Raw genomic sequence first — 17,109 nt, forward strand, 5'->3', positions numbered from 1 at the left:
GCAGTATTAAAAAAAAATAAAAAAATTATAATGAACAAGAGACATTTCTACTGTTCCCAAAAAGGTAGCAAATAGGAAGTACCCAATGTGAGTACCAGCTACATAAAAGTGGCATAGATACAGTACACTCTCCAGATATATCTGTGAATTAAGCTATTTCAGCCAGAAATGACAAAAATCTGGAGGATTTCTTTTAACTGGGACAATTATACGGGAAAAGTCTAGATAGAGAAAATGTGATCATTTTCTTGGCACAGTTGTCGAGATACAGCTGCAAAATATCTAATGGCCTCTCCCTAGATTTATGAATACATAAAAGAAAAACAAGTTGGTTTGTTACCAATCTTTTTATAACCCATCTAAAAGGGAGGTTTTTCTGTAAAAAAATGAGAAAAATTATTTAGCTGCAGGACAAAAGGCCTACCTTTAGGGCGTGATCATTACCGTAATTCATGAAAACTGCACACATAAGTGTGTATTCTGAAATGTAGGGACTGTATATATTCTGACTGGGCTGGCATTAAACACATTTTTTTTGGCCAAATTACCAAGACAGCTTTCCAGTATATGACAGTGAAATGATAGGACAATTCCAATACCAACAACAACTTGACAAGTTCAGACAAAAATGCATCTTGGATCATCGAAGACATCTGAAGATATGAGTAAGAATTTCACTGGAATTCCAGGAAAAATAAGGAATAGAAATTGAAAATTCAGCCTCAGACAATGTTACCTCAGAACATTAAAAACATCAAAAAACATGCATGTGAATCTTACTGCAAATACAGGAAAACTGTTGGGTTATCTGCAGTATTTAAAAGAGCCACAGTGCAAGAGCTTTTGGATGTCCGTATCTCATCACTGCTGACTGCAGTCAAGATATGCCTTCAGTACTGATGTTTAGAGGTCAACTAGCTCCAAAAAAATCTTGAATTGGATCGAGCTTCAAACACTTTTTAGTAAAGAAATTTGGAAAACTCTCACCATCTGCCTTTAAATATTATTTGTTGAAGGATGACAATCAGTAAGGTGCTAATCATATTTAAACACAGTAGTCTCTCTTCCTCTTTCTGTTACGCTAAATTTGGAGCCTGCCTGGCATAAAAACACATACAAGCAGAAATGTGGCCAGTTTGTTATGTAGGCACATCTGTATTTTGCTTGCAACAGCTAATGGGTGAATTTATGGATCACAACATCATTTTCTCTGAATTCTAGGTATTTAGAATCATGCATAACAAACATTTTGAAATGTGGTCCAGTTACTATTTGAAGATAATTTTTGTTACAAATATTAGAAGCTTAACATTTTATAGACACTACAGCCAAGCTAAATACCCAGCTGGAGTCCTTTTCTTATGGCATTTTGTTACATATCCTTAAAACCCCTCACTTTCCCTAAGTAAATACTGGAACCGTATTTACAATTGATGGGATTTTGAAAAAACACGGATATTAAAAATGTTGCCAGATAAAAGGATTACTACTCTGTGTTGTTCTTCCTGCATCTTATTAAAAAGAAACAGAGATAATGTATTCAAGCTTTGGGATGGTGAAGGAGGAATAAAAGAATTATGGAAAATACATTTTCTTCATCCACCTGTCAGACAAAAAAACCAAGCTTTCAGAAAACAGATCTGTTTAATAGGAGGGAAAATGCATGTTTTATGGTGCTAAAAGAAATCTCCTCAATTTTGTATGAGTTATTTCAATGTGCAGCTTTTTTTCTTTTTAAACTATGTCTCTCAGATTACTGGAATTTTTCTGAACACTGTTAAAGCACTTTATAATTTCCAACTCAATTTAAGATGTCCTCAGAGTTTATATTTGTGTGAGACCATGAGTGGTAAACAGGAAAACTCATACCAAATGACAAATTTCTCAGGTTGTCCTTAATGAGGTCAATCCATCCTCTCCTGCAGCTGCAAAAGGTTACCCAAAATTGAAATCAGTTACAGTAAGCTCAGCTTTCATGGAGGTTACTTTAGAAATATCTGTTCTGAGGATGTATGAAAATTATAATTTCTGACTTAGGTTTTTATTTATTCCAGACTAGGGCAAGCTTACTCTCAATTGAGTGCAAGAAGGGTACCTATACCCCAAGTCACTTTTTAGAAGAGTAAGGTCTCTTACTAGTGACTACAATTTCTCCTTCATGTTCCCTGTCCAACAAAGCTTTTAGCAGCAAATATGATACAATGCTAATTTCTATATACTCTATACTCCTTCTATTTACAAAGTAGTTTTACATTTTATTATATTCCATTGTACAACTTTACATAGTACGTCATCATTTCAAATTCATAGTTCAGCAATTCAATACATATTTAGATAACTGCCTTTCCACATCCTGTTATACATTTAGCTTAAAAAAAATAGTAGAAAACAAGCACAGTGGTGCAATGTCCAGGCACTTTCAATGTTGCTCAGCAAAATAAGCAAGCACCCTGTCTGAAAGCATGGCAACTCCTTTTGGGGGGGGAGGGGGGGAAACAACACCGAAAAACAACAAAACAAACAAACAAAAAATCCACAACTGAATCTTTGCTCATCATGGATGGTTTTAAGCATCCTTTGTACAGTTCCAAGAATTCCTGAGAAAGCTCTGTAAAATATGACTGATATGTTTATATTTCAGCAGTGGGTCTGAGTGAACAGTAACTTCCATCACCAGAGGTTCCGCTGATGGCACAGAAGACATGAAGGGAATCGTGCATCCACGGAGAATGCATTGTATCTTCATGGTAGATCTGGACAAAACAAAATAATCACAAATTCACTAAAGCTCTCAGTTCATTACTATAATAAAACTGTTTAAAAAGGTATGCAAAAAAGAGATATCCAACCTTGTCTTCAAAGCTGTTTCGCAAAGGCAGCGTAACAAAGAAATGAGAAAGAAGAGTAATTTAGCAATTTCTGTAGCATTAATATATACACTATTCTGCATATTGCTGGATCATTTTTAGTTCCAGCTATGCACCATAGGAAAGAAACAGCTCTCTGTATAGCAATTTTATTATGTCTTAGCTGTAACAGAATTTTAATAGGTTTTTTGGTAAATACAGGGAGTACATGCAGCTAAACCCAGCAGACACTCGCTACCTCCGTGCCACTTGGCAAAATTTTATACTTTATAATCTGAAAGTCTGACAGCACAGGATATAACTGGACTGGCAGAGCTGTGCTAGAGCTCACTGTGTATGTTTTTCACTATGTGGTTCACCAGTCAACAAGTTAGTTAGCCTCATGTTGCATTGGTGGAATTGAGATCACTGGCCATCATAAACAGCTTCTGGACATCCAGCTTTCTGCCAGTCTCTGAAGCTTCCAAGACCTGTTCAGCTGCAGTTTATCCATTTTTTCCCTAACTTAAAAGATTTGTATAAGTCACGGGCTGACCCAGTGAATTGCCCATCTGCCCTTCTACCTCAAACAAAGGGCACTGCCTGCGTTGCTTTGGGACACTGGCAATATTTTGAAAAGCATGTTATTTGCAATGAGAACCTCAAATTAATGCAGTATGCATTTTATGTTTACTTTAGTAATGTTGCAGAAGAGGAAAACATGTTCCATTGAGTTTAATTTGTTAGATACCTGGGTCATTTGATGGCAATGCAAAGTTTAGGTCAGCAGCTGTACATAATGTTGTACAGCTATAAAGAACAGTGGTTTTAAACATGGTCTTTTAAACTGCCTTTTGAGCTAATACAAGTGAAAAGTATATCCTTCCCAGGGAGCCCTTCACTTGGACATTTCAGACATATTTTGCACATGAACCCATGAACCAATTACAAATCCACCGCAGTGGATTTGTAAATTGGTACTGAGACAGTAGGGAGTGTGCTTTAACAATGCTTCTTTATTCTAAGAACTATTGTACTGTGACAGTGCAGGACTGAGTGATTTGGTTTTGATTTGACTATTGCAGGATTTGGAAGCCACAAAAGTTCCAGCAGCTGCATGCAAATGAAATGCCTTGGAAAGGTTTAGGGCAAACAGCTTGGAGTAAGCAGGTGGCAATCCTATGAACGAGCTTCTCTGAGCAAAGTTCAGTATGCAGGGCAGGTAATGCAAATCAAAAAAATTAGTGTGGCACATGTGCAAAATAAGTAGTTTGCACCCTAAAAAAATGATGTAGAGCAGAATAGCAGAAAAATCTAACAAAAGCAAGAGGGGTGCAGCAGTCACTCTCAAACAGATCAACCCTTATGCTCCTACAACAAAATTCAACCCCATCATGAGACTGTTTCCCTGAAATGACATTGTACTCTTCCATAACAAGATTCTGATTCCCATAAGCATTACTTCATTGTAAATAAACCTAATTTACAAATAGCTGCCTGGTGCAGTTGTATTATTTTTGGTATTTGTGCATTTTTGCATTAGTGTGAACAACTGCTCGACTTACTGTGGAACCTGCCTAGCTGTTTTCAGTGACTTAAAATGTTTAATTTTTAATTCAGTCACACATGGACTGTATATCAAGTAACTGGGAGTCCCTGAAAGCATTCTTCTAAAATTCAAGTTCTGTGAATCACAATGCAGTCTGTACTGTTCATTTTATATCCTTGATATTATAAATCTACAACAAGCTGTCTTTTGTCATAATGAAGGCAAAAATTAAAGAGCAGAGGTATGGAGATTACTTCAGAAACCCAGTTTTCATCTAATTTCATAGCATGATGCTAGGTAGAAGTGCAACTGCTCTTTGAATCTCTCACCTCTCTGATGCTACTATTAAAACGTATTTTCCTAGGAAGATCCAAGAAAATATTAAAACATGGATCAGATAAATTAAAAGAAATATTTTAACTGTGCATATAAATGACGTGTTGGCATCAGGCAAAAATTGTAAGAAAACATCTTTTAAGCAAAAATAACATATTAAAAAAAAAAGTAACTTAAGCCGGATATAACTGAGGAAATGGAAATTTTGCCAAAGAATTTTGACCTGTGACCTCTTGTAATGTATAAATGATGATGTTAACACAGGGCACACGATTTCTGATGACCAGTCAGCCAGGAAACTAGCATGTGTCAGCAAAGACTCCACCCTCAAGCACACTGAATACCAACAAGCTGAGACTTCCAGCGAACAGAAAGCAGTGTGAGGAATCCACCAAGTCTGATGCTTAATTTTCATGTTCACTCACTCGCCTTTTTCTATTTAGCTACGTAACATGAAGAATGATCAAGTTTTCAATTAGTTCTCAGTTTTCAGCTTAGCTAATTTTCAAGCACAGAGAGCCACCTCTGTGGGCTCCTGACATGCAGTACGTGCCTGTTCATGGATGATGTCAGAGAGTTCTTTCACCATATCCCGAAAGTTTGATTTTAACCCCTCATGGTACTCCACTTGGTCCTCCTTAATGAGACGTTCGTTGAGCTCCAGAGCAATTCCACAGGCTTGGATAAACTTCCTGGGGAGGAAAGGAATGAACTTGGGCATTACAATAGCTCAGTCTTCTACCAAAGCAAGCAACCAAATAGACAGACAGGCAAATCTCGTTATTTCCCATCCCCCTTTTTTCTGCAGTGATTGGGACAAGTTGCGTTCTAGGAGCATCCCTGGCCCAGTGGATCAGGGAATGGGAAGGGACTGCAACACAGGTTTGGGGCTTTTTGCTGGAGCTCCTTCAAGCCTGGATCCTCAGCAGATGGGACACACCCCGACCTGCAGAACCACACACAACTCACAGGTACCAGATAAGCCCATCCAGCCCATCCACGTGGGGTCACAAAACAGGGAGGCCATGGCCAGGCACAGAGGGGAAAACCAGTCACACAGGGCTTGTCAGAGCTGGGTGTGTGACACAGCAGTGTGCTGGAGAGGGCAGGTTGCTAACAGCAGAGACACCCTCCAGAAGGAAGTTTGGATCATGGGGAGGTGTAATACTGTTTCTTGGTTACTGTTGATCATTCTTTGCTTCATTTCACACACGTAATTTCCTTCTTTATAAACCTGGCGTTTGTGTTTGCCCTGCTGGCTGCACTGCAAGGCTGGGAAGTAAAACTGCCTTCCCTCTAGTCTGCATCCATGCATGGCAGGTTTGCAGAGGTTGCTCCCTTATTGTCAGGTTACTCAATACACAGAAGGAGAAGTGGATTGCCCCAAAAGCTGCTTTCTCCATATAACTACTAATGAGTGAAATGGGAGTCACCAGCACAGAGCAACTGGTTGCACCCGAGAGGTCCAGAAAATAGGGTGGCAAAGACTCATCATCCTGAGGTAAAGCAGCAGTTGCCTAATTATATCTTGGAGTACACTTTCAAGTGGGAGGTAAAACTTCCCCTAAGGGACAGAAGTTAGAAAAACACCTGTGCAAGTCACACAGTTTCAAAAATTAGCAGCAGAAACGAGGCCAATGGTCTTCCATAAACTGGGAAAGGATTTGCTTTACAATATTTCACGTTCATCATTATCTAGCAAAAAATCCCTTTGGAAAAACTGGGAAACCATGCACAGTATGAAAGATGTCTGAATACAGGACTGTCAGGTCTCTGGTTTTCACACATACTTCCTTCATGTGATAATCTCAAATACCCATACCAACTGTTGAAGCAGGTGTTCATGTAAATCTCCCCATGAAGAGCACAGCCCTGAGCCTGGGAACTCTTGACAGATATAATTACATTGGCCTTTGCCATATGTCTGAGCACCCATAATCCTATGAGACTCTGATCTTTATAAGGCATATCAAACACACAGCATCCTCTGATATTGGAGACAGGCAAAAACATAATCAAAGCAGATACCATGTTCCAGCCAGCTAGCTAGTTTTATTAAATTAGAAATCCTACCTGAACATTTCTTTTAACTCATTCACCTTCTTAGCAGGATATTTGCTGGACTGGCTGTCACTTAGGAAAGCTCTGGCATAGGCCAAGGGACCAGCATTAACCTAGAACCAAAGAAGAAATCATTTATACTAGAAATTCTGCCGAGTTGATAAGGGCATTTGTGAAAAGGATAACCATTTGTTTTTTAAAAACCCACCCAACATTAGCTATTTGAATGCCATCAACTCTGCATTTCTAATGTCACCAGAGACACCGAAAGTTTCAAAGGTTGAGTATTTTTCCATCTACATTTTCTAAGATCAAAAGATAAATGGAGATAAAAAGATTAAATTTGTTTCCTCATACTTTCCTCTTATTACCCTTTGGAAGAGCAGTATGACCCGAGTCCTAAGGTCATTTATTCAGCTTGAGAAGGCAGGCTTGCAGAAAGGCTATTTGTGCCTGATACTTGCAGTGCAATCTTCCAGTGTTAAGTATATTTCAGCAGTCACCCATGGACAACTAATGTGCAATTACTTGGACTGGACACTGTAAACACCACTGGAGAAAGTGCTTATTTGCAAGAGCCACCTGCTAATGCAGCACTGAACACTGCAGGGAAGCTGTGCTGGCAGGCTGATGGCTCAGCCCTGCAACCCTGCTAGTTAATGATTTCTGGAAAGTAAATGTGTTGTGTCACGACTAGATGGATCACCCTGAGTTGGGTATATAAACGCAGTTTTGAACACACATCAGACAGACTCACCTGCACAGAAACACAGCCTTGCAGTTTGAGCTGCAGCTGGATCATGTCAACATCACCAGCAGAGCAGAGTTTCTGCAGCTCTGCTGTCTTGTCTTTTATTTCATCAGTAGCGACATCAATTGGTTTTAAATTAACCTGATGTTCATAGTTGACTGGAATTCTCTTCTTTACGTATGGAAAGGAGTTGGAAGCTAGCAGAAACAGCAAAAGAATTTATAGACTGAAAAGTCATGCAGCACATAGGAGTACTCTTCACAGAATATACACAAGCAGATTCTTGCTCTTAGGGATTTATTTGGTGTGTGTGAAATCTTAAACAAGGCTATAATTTACCAGCACAGTTTATTAATTTGGAAAAAATGTGAACATAAAAACAAAAGGTAAATTCTCCCTCCCAACCAGCATATTATCTTACAATACTGATTAAGCTGAGAGAATTTCTGACTCTTCTGGGATATTTTCATGAGCTAAAAAAGTTACAAAATAGTTGCTGATACTATCTCATCATCAGATGTTTGTACTTACTAGTTAGAATGGTCCTTTTTTTACACTGTTCTTCCACACTGCCATGCTTTTTTCCAGATAAAGTGTAAGGAGTTTCAAATACAAATCTATTGATGTTATGATTTCTTTCGAATTCAGTCTTTCTCTCAGAGATTTCTTTGTCTTCAAAATAGGGCTTCACATAGGTCACTTGAATATGGGCATACTTAGGATCAAGGTCTTTAATGTTGACCTGTGGGTTACTCACAAAGAGAGCAAAGATTAATAACTTACAGTTGACTAATTTATATACTGGGATCTAATTTAAACTGATTTCCTGCTGACCTAGCCTTACTGCATGCAGGTTAGTGACACATCAAATGCTCCTTTTGACCTCGGCTGGGATGTCTAGACCACTAGCAGATACACAAGACAAGCAGGCGTGGCACAAGCAACACGTCATTTGGTGCCACACAAGCCGCTCCTGAACAGGCAGTCCTATCACCTTATCCATCAATGCAGCACATGCCTCAGCTACTTAGTCCTTCTAATGTGACCACGGAGTTTTCAGAGCACAAGCCACTGCTCATACAGTGCTCTGCTGGGACAGGCAAATCTGCAGGCTTGCACTAAGCCAGCTTTGGGATCTCCTGTGCTGTCTTTGCTAACCCAGATAAATCTGTACTTGCAGCCTAAGGGTGTGAACAGCCCTTGCAAGGAGCATAAGTAAGTATTCCTTATGAAAGAGAAGGAGCTATGGCTGCAAGGCCCAAAAAGATTGGGTTTAGACTTGGAGTGTCAAAGCAACAAGAAATAACTCTACTTCCAGTCATCTGCTGCTCTGTGCTGGTTTCTAACACCTCCCAACAACAAGGCTCAGTGAGATGGTAATGTCAGTGAGACTGGGGATTGCAATTTCCCATTCATAATTCCCAATTCATTTGTTTCCATCCACCCAGGAGCCAGAGCAGCACCAAAACTTGTCAAGCTGTGCCAAAATATCCACACTGGAGCATAAGAATGCAAGGGACCATTGGAAGCAAGGTGCTTGGAAGAGGGTGGAGGAGAGGGCTTGCTCCTCCCTTCCTACTGGCAGAAGGAAGGAATGCTCTGTCAACTTCCTTCTTCAGCTCCACACAGCAAAGTTCACCCTAACAGCATTTCTGCCAACAGCATTTCATTAGCTTGTTCATGCACTTCAACTCTACCTTATTAGAATCCTGGATAATCTTTACAGTCTCTGACCCAAATTTTTCTCCATAAAGCTTAAGAAGTCTGAAGGAGATCTCTGAGAGGCCTGTCAGTTTGGGTTCCTTATAGACGTATTCCTTCCCATCTTCTTCTTCAAAGAATGTCTTGCATTAAACACACACACACACACAAAGAAAAATAGTGAAGTAGTGAGGAATAGCTGTGTTTCTTCATTTGGAGAACTTTATCTTAGATTTGCTAATTGGAAAGCAAGTTTCTACTAACATTTCAGAAAGCCAAGAAGGTTTGTAAGGCTATGGCTCCCATAAAGTCTCTCTGAATTCAGCCTGTTTAATAGGTTCCTTCAAAAATTGTCTAACAAAACAATCAAATTCCTCAAGCAACCCAAACATAACACGTCACTGCTTGACTGTGACCAGTGAGAAAGCTAAACAATGTGAAAGATGGTTTGGCTGGCACAGAGAAGGAGCTGAAAGCTAAATAAGTTGAGGACAGCAGAGCCATGGGAAAAGTCTGAAATTAAGGAATTTGTGTAGACTGCGAGAGATTTTAAGCAACAAAAAAAGAAATGGTTTTTCTCTGCTTTAATTCCTCTTGTATTCAAGGAAGTGGAACTTGGTGTATTTACTGTAAGTAAAGACAAAAGTGCATCAAGGGTTATGCTTGCATCACCAGTCCTCCCAATAATGGAAACAGCATGAAAAGTTCACACTTTGGCAAGCTGTGCCAGTCAGAAGTTGTGACGCAGTGTTAAAACTATTTGTGGGTAGCTGGAATAAAAAGCCAGCAAAGCTTTAAAGTACAAAACTGGATCAGATATTGACTATCAGGATGACATCTTACACAGCTTAATTTTAAGGGCTAGTCCACTTATTTCCACAGCTTCTGGAATACTAACTTTTGCAGTTGTTTTATTTTATCTTTTGCTAACCTTATTTACTATTTACATATCCAAAGTTGCAGATAAGATGAGGACAAAGGTAAAATGTATGTTTGCTGCAGCAAATGCAGCATGGCAATGCTCCAATACCTTGTGTGTGCAGTGACAGTGGTGTTCAAAGGTACAAACCCATGATGGTTTCAGGGGTATTCATCATCTTCTCTAAAAGAAGGAACGAGGAAAAGCAAGGCTAATTTAATTTCTACAGTGTTTTTCTAAAGAGGGATTCTGTATGTCCCCCATGGTTGTGGGTCCACAAGCAGAAGGAGGTTGTTTAGAGACAAAAAGGACATGAGGGTACCATACTTTAGATTAACTTCTACAGGTGGAGAAAAAAAGAAAAAACAAACAAAACCACAACTTTCAAGCTCAGAAGACTTCATCAGATATCATAAGATCATGCCCCTTCCTGGGACTCTAAGGCCGAGATCTTGTTCAGTTTTCCAGATACCTCAGCTACCAGAAATACTCTCTATCTCTACACACGAGCAACCAACACTGATACGTGTTTTGCCTCCAGCTTCTCCCATAACCATTTACTCTACTAATATCTAGAAAGGAGCAGCAATTGTCTGCAAAAAAAGATGTCTGTTACTACTTTTTATATACTATGGTATATACTGTTAGTGGTTATATACTATACACACTAAATTGTGTAACTTATAATAACTATAGCTACAAATATACCCCAGTGTTTTCTGAACCCAGCAAGCCATTTCCTAACTGCTGAGTTGTTTTATGAAAAGCCTACCAGCAGAATCATAAACTTGATAATAAATAAGTGCTCCTGGAACAGACACAAACCCCCACCATGTGTGCGATACCAAAATGCTCAGGTAGACACGCTGGTGGCTGCACCAGGGGAACTTTTCAGGTCTGACAGAACAGCAGCTCTTGGGGCCAGGATGCCTGGTGAGGGGTAGCTGACAAGCCAGTGTATATACTTACTTGTCCATAAAAGGCCACTCTGAAAAAGGTTCCAAGGAGCCTCTTCCTTGAGTGCATTACTTCCAATATCTTAGCATATGCTCCATGGAGCGTTCTGTACAGCTGAGTAAGTTTCTGGAAATCAGATTTTGACATTGCTAAAACAGGATTTTGCAAGCAGAACATTCTAGCTAACACTGGAAGCTACTGAGATATCTGAACACAATCCTTTGGAGAACTGAAACTTGAATCTCCAAAGAGGTTGAACTCATGCAGTTTTGCTTGAAAAACCTGCCTTAAGTACATGCTTAGTGTCAGGTCTGCAAGGTACCACAGACTGCAGTAAAGCCACTACCCTTGGAGAGAAGGCTGAGTGCACTATCCCAGTGTGTCCCCTGACTTGGCTTTTACAGGTAGAGCAGCTTGCATTATTTTACCCAGGAAGAAATTTTTTTATTAAAAACAGCTTTACAATGAAAAAAAAAACAGATCAAGGCAAGGCTTCCCCTAGGTTCAGTTATATTTGGATGCTGTCCTGATGTGGAAGGGGTCATGGGAGAGGGAGGGAAAGGGTAACACTACTCAGCAGCTGAGGCCCGGCCTCACCAAAGCACAGGTCACAGCAGGTGCTGGGAAGGAACAAGGCAGAGGGCTGGTAACAGCTTCCTTCCTTCCTCTCCACTTGCCACCGAATTACCTACAGGTCTAGTCGTTTCTTTGAATGGTTCTCACTCTGTTTTTAACCCTTAAGAACCTCAAGTCTCAAAAAGAACCCAGCTTTGATGAGCGTATGGGATGGTAAGTTTTATTTTAGGGGAAGGAAGGTGGGAATTATTCACTAAATATGAGTCTCCCATAACTTTAGCTTTGATAATTACCACTCAGACCACTGCTTTCACTAGTTTCTTTAATGACCAGCAATGAAGCAATCTAGAAAATTACCTACTATATGCAAATTATTCAAAATACCCACCTCAAATTCCCGTCGCTTTTCATAAATAGGAATGATCAGTTTGGAAACTTCAGAAATTGTTTCATAACGCTCTGCTTTCCACAGGCCATCTACACACTGCTCCAGCAGCTCCACCAGGACCTCCTACAAGAGCAACCAAATGGGTGATGTTAATAACAATCGAAGTTAAAAGATAAAGCCACTTTAACTTCAGATACTTTACTGGGTCCCAGAATAAGTAGCCACAGTTACGTAGGTTTAAATTCTGGCTGTTCCCAGTCTTTCCAAAGGCATTCTAAATTTTAGAGGTGGGGGGGAGGAAGAAAAGGTATGAATTATTTTTAAGAAGCTCATTAATTCTTAACAATCATTAGCGCAATAGCCAGCAAGCATGTCCTGGTTATTTAGCTACCTCCTCTGGAGAATGCCGACACTCTGGGAAAATACAGTGATGACAGCACTGGAAGTCAGAGGTGTATGTCTAAAAAGCATGTCCAAACAACATGTGTGCAACAGCAGCGGGATGTGATGCTAAGGACCCTCCAGCTTAGTCTTGAGGAGTGGGCAGCTGGGCTGCAGGGCCACCTTGCTCAGCCATGTATGGCCCACCCTATGTAGTTGTACAGCTACAGTGCAGAAGTAATTGTGAGACTTTATGACTCAAGGGTGGATAAACCCACTTCCCCAGGGCTCTGCTGTGGTTCCTGGATTGTTCTGCTAACATGCTGTCCTGCAGCAGAGCCCTAACTCAAAGGGGAACCCTAAGCTGACCTCTTGGTCAGCAGAGCTTGACTTGCATTCTATCCCTCCCTGAAAATACCACGCCCAGCTGCAGTGCCCTGTGCTGGCAGAATCAGGATTTGCATAACAGAGGAGGCAAAGGTTGCGGTGCAGCTTTATCAGTCTCGGTGCTAGAAATGCCTTTCATAGGAATCAAGAACTTACACCAGTTTTGCCTTTCTGAATCATACACAGATAATCCTTCAGTGCAGATTTCTCGTGGGAAATTGCAGTGGAACAGTCTTCTTTACAGATGCCAGCACACGAAATAATTTGTTAGAGCTCACATGAACAACCTCAATCCTAACCAGCCATCAAATATCCTGTAGTCTGAGTACAGGACCTCACCTCACTGTAATGTACATCCATCATCCCACCATCTTCTTTCATTGCACCTTCTTCATCAATGTTGGGAGTGATTTTCCTGAAGGCAGTGCATCCACTGGGGAAGAGTTCTGCAGCAGACAAAACCAAATAGCCAACAGAATTTGGAGGGACTCCAAACCTCCTAAGCAGGGTACTGAAGACTTTCCCAGCCAAGGCAGTGCATTTAACTAGATTTTATGCAGCCTTAACTTTTTGAAAAGTTAAGGATCCTCCTCAACAATTACTCTCTTACATGAAAATGTGAAATGGAGTCAATATATCAACTGTGGAACAGACATTTAAAAGAAAATCTGCACTGTGGTGTAACTTGAGAACACACGAGTCTGTCCTTCCTTCCTGTTTTGCATTAGACCACAACACTCTCATTTTTTTCTGATTGTTCTTTATATATGTGTATAGTTTGGCTATAGTCTCATTTTTTGACTGAATTTTGACTGCTTTATTCTAGAGTTTTCTGTACTGCCTCTAGTAGTACTTCTGATGAACATATTGACAATCAGTTTTCAACATGGGCTTCCCCTGTGAGCCCGTTTCCTAATGTAAAACATGAATGTAAAACTGAACTTTTAAACCAAGGCATGATGTGTCAGTTCTTACTTCACTCAGCACTCTGCCAACATGGCTGTCTAAGTAGACCTGGCCAGCCTAGAAAATGCCCGAATATGCACAATTGGATTCCTTAAAAAATACTCGTAATCTTCTCGTTTGATCCAATGAATTATTATTTTCCTTGTTGGCTTGTCTCTAAAGTAATTATTTACCAAATTGAGAGAAAATTGTCTTTAAAAATATTCCAATCCCCTCAAACCCCTTCACTGCATCATCCTCCTTCTGCCTTCCAAAGAGCAGACACTTACTTTTCCTGTGGAGAAACTCTGCAACGAGGGCTGCTACGTGAACATAACACATGGCTGCCTGCAAAGTACAAAGGGAAGTTACTAAAATGTCATCTGTAAATCTGTCTTTGTTGTGCACCATGTTTTTAGTTCCATGAATTACCTCTGAAAAGTCTCCATTTTTTACATGTATCTTTGCCATACTGTCCAGCCACGTTTTCCGGAGCTCTGGAGTACTTGCATAAGACTTGGCTAAGCTGTACTGCAGATCTATCAGCATTTCTGGATCCTTTTCATGTTCTTTCATTTGAGCAGTAGCCATTAGCACTGTGCGGATTCTCTTTGTCAAATCTTTGACTTCAGATGGAAAAGCAGTTGCCTGGCACAAAGCAAATCTAATTAGAAGATAATACAGAAAGAAAATACAGGCTTTGCCAAGGAAAGACTGTCACTAAGCTTTTAGCCAACACTCCACGTACCGCCAATCTGAAACTGCTGAGAACATGGGAGATAAGACTAATTAACTGTTCCTTTTTGAACTCACACTGCATACAGTGTACAGTGTTTCATACACAAGTAGAGGCATTTCAGTTGTGGCACACACATGGCAAATCTCTCCAGGTCATGTGCAGGATGCCAGGCTGGCTGTTCCCATGATACAGTGAGTCTGGTGCTTTGGCATCTTGAGGAACTGGCCCGAGAGCAACACAGAAGTGCTCCATGCATGCAAATGTCCCTGGATGGAACCACAAACCACGCCTCCAGTATTTTTCATGTTATTCAACATCTGGCTTGTTAGGCTCTGATGTGGTCACTCTTCCATTCCTAAAGCACTGACAGCATCTGTAGAGCTCCTCACCACAGGAATGCAATAGAGGAAGAAACACAGGCTCCAATCTGGTTCCATGCTCAGAGCTGGGACACTACTGAGTAAAAGCAAGGCTTGACTGTCCAAGTTTTATAATCTCCTACGACAGAAATCCCACTTCCTTTCTGAGCCCTGCTGCAGGGCTGTGCAACATGCTTAGGAAATAACTTTAGGTAAAGTTGGAATTGCCCTTGCAGCAACATGCACATTTTTTCTTGTCCTGCACTCCATACCTCTGAGAAGAGCTTGACCTTGTCTCTAAAACCTGCCTGCTGTGGAAAGCAGCAGTTAGGTCCCCCCTTGGCTTTCTCTCCTCCATGATGAGCCTGGTTTACATTCCCTTTCCTCAGGCTCCTGCTCCCTAGCTGTTGCTGTGGCTGTGCATAGCACCCTCTCCAGCGTGTTGAAGCGACTCTTGCACTTACACAAATACATAAACTGGGTATAACGATCGTCTCGCGATGTAAATTATGAGCAGCAAAGTATGGCTCAGTGAAACCCTTATCAACATCTGTGCACAGAAAAGAACTGAGGCTTTTACCAGGAATATCCTAACTACATATTTTTTACATCACAATTAAACACCATTCTGCCTTTAGGTCATGGGATAGTCATGGAAGTGTAAGGACACTTCCCATTTTCCCCTATCCTACCTTGGCAGTGTGCAATGGAGGAAGCTGCAATTGCTCAGTGGGTTGGGTACAATCTACTAATCTTAGTGCATAGACAGACAATAATTTTCTAGAGAAATACAAGCAGTAATCTCCATAAAAAAGTGCTTTCTTAATGTTACTGACACTCAGTTAATTAAAATTAATTCCTGCTAATTATTACCTTCAGGCAACAGAAGTATCAGACCCTCCCTTGTCATTTTCCTCAAAGCTGGAAGTTCCTGGAAAGCTCTTTGGACACCCTTGCAAGCAGCACCCTGCAAAGCATAACCTGAGCTCGCTCCCCTTGGCATGAGGCCTCACGGGTAGATCATGACCTGCCTGAGCAGCTGGCCCTGCATATGTTGGCAGAACGTTATTATGAGCCCATTATGAGCCTATAAATTACAGTTCCAATCATTAGCCCTACCCTTAATCATGGCTTCCTGGAGTCTGTCCCCAGTCTTGCTGACAGCATGTGATGGGATGTAACTCCTTCAACTCACCTTCATAGGCCTGTCGCTGTTTGCAAAGTTGTTAATGATGAGCAAAGAGTCCTGAAATCTTGTCCCACCGCTGAGTGCCACATCTGCTATCAGCTGGCTCACTGCAATTATTATCTGTTGGGACAGAGTAGGGGCTTTATTTAAACGAACCCTAACGAGTTTTATTGTCACAGTTAATAAAATGCTTGTAGGAAAGCATCAGTTCCTCCCACAATGTAAGCAGCAAATGGAGTGCCTTTGCTGTCACGTCTCCCAAGGACAAATACTCCCCAGGGGTCCAAACAGCTTTGCTGAACAGAACAATCCAACAATTGGAATATGAATCCCTGTTTGTGTGTTAGCTTCCTTCTTCTGTGATTCATTACAACCTGGAAGGTATTCATCTGTCCCACTAGGTTATCTAAATTTGCTTCAAAAAGTAATGATGTCAAAAAAGCTGCTCCAGGGAAATCCCTTTTCCTGCCTCAAAGGCAGCTGTCCTTTCCACCCCATCCCAGTCAGCCTCTGGGGCAGAGGTGTGTCTTGTGTCTGAGACTCTTAAAAACTCAACAACTCGGAGTACTTGACGGCAGTATATTTTATCCAAAGCTGCCTGGGCCAGCCACTGGAAAGAGGAATTAGGTAAAGCCTGGAAAGCAAGACGATTTTTGTCCATATGGCAACAGCAAGATCCTCTGCAGACATGAGGTGACAACTGCTGTATATGTTCATTAATTCTGAGGCGTCCTGCTCTCCAGCTTTTCTCAAGTCACTGACCTGAAGATGTGTTCTCAGGAACGTTCTCCTTTTGGTGAACTCAAAATTATTTCTCATCAGGAGATACAGAAGAGCGGAGGCTTCATTCCTTGTGGAGGACACCTTGGAAGTGCAACACTTCAGGATCTCATAGCAGAGGGCAGCACACATGTTCACCCTTCCCTTGAAAAATGCTGAGGGAAACTTCACAAGAAACATGCAAATATTAGAAAATACATCACTAAATGGCACCCACAGGGCTCAGATGGGCAGGAGCACAGGGC

The 17,109-nt window shown here is 40.9% G+C and overlaps 1 protein-coding gene across 7 annotated transcripts in view; it reads right to left on the minus strand.

Annotated features, from left to right (window-relative positions):
• Positions 1-445: 445 nt before the first annotated feature.
• Positions 446-17,109, minus strand: part of DOCK11 (dedicator of cytokinesis 11) — a 78,708-nt gene continuing 62,044 nt past the window's right edge. For 5 of the 7 annotated variants that reach the window (XM_027898989.1, XM_027899023.1, XM_027899005.1 and 2 more), the window contains 13 exons: positions 16,847-17,029; positions 16,091-16,204; positions 14,230-14,445; positions 14,088-14,145; positions 13,192-13,298; positions 12,085-12,207; positions 11,133-11,246; positions 9,241-9,387; positions 8,075-8,285; positions 7,550-7,740; positions 6,805-6,905; positions 5,285-5,423; positions 2,614-2,753 (listed from right to left, as the gene is read on the minus strand). In XM_027898989.1, coding sequence (XP_027754790.1) covers positions 2,631-2,753; positions 5,285-5,423; positions 6,805-6,905; positions 7,550-7,740; positions 8,075-8,285; positions 9,241-9,387; positions 11,133-11,246; positions 12,085-12,207; positions 13,192-13,298; positions 14,088-14,145; positions 14,230-14,445; positions 16,091-16,204; positions 16,847-17,029 — 1,827 coding nt within the window. In that variant the 3' untranslated portion in view covers positions 2,614-2,630. Of the gene's footprint in view, positions 2,754-2,849; positions 2,863-5,284; positions 5,424-6,804; positions 6,906-7,549; positions 7,741-8,074; positions 8,286-9,240; positions 9,388-11,132; positions 11,247-12,084; positions 12,208-13,191; positions 13,299-14,087; positions 14,146-14,229; positions 14,446-16,090; positions 16,205-16,846; positions 17,030-17,109 lie in introns of all 7 variants that reach the window. The other 2 variants (XM_027899033.1, XM_027898997.1) reach the window with 2 other exon arrangements.

The sequence above is a fragment of the Empidonax traillii genome, unplaced genomic scaffold, assembly GCF_003031625.1.
Source record: "Empidonax traillii isolate 1590-97213 ecotype Southwest subspecies unplaced genomic scaffold, ASM303162v1 scaffold20:size5563877, whole genome shotgun sequence".
In the NCBI taxonomy this organism is placed as follows: Eukaryota; Metazoa; Chordata; class Aves; order Passeriformes; family Tyrannidae; genus Empidonax; species Empidonax traillii.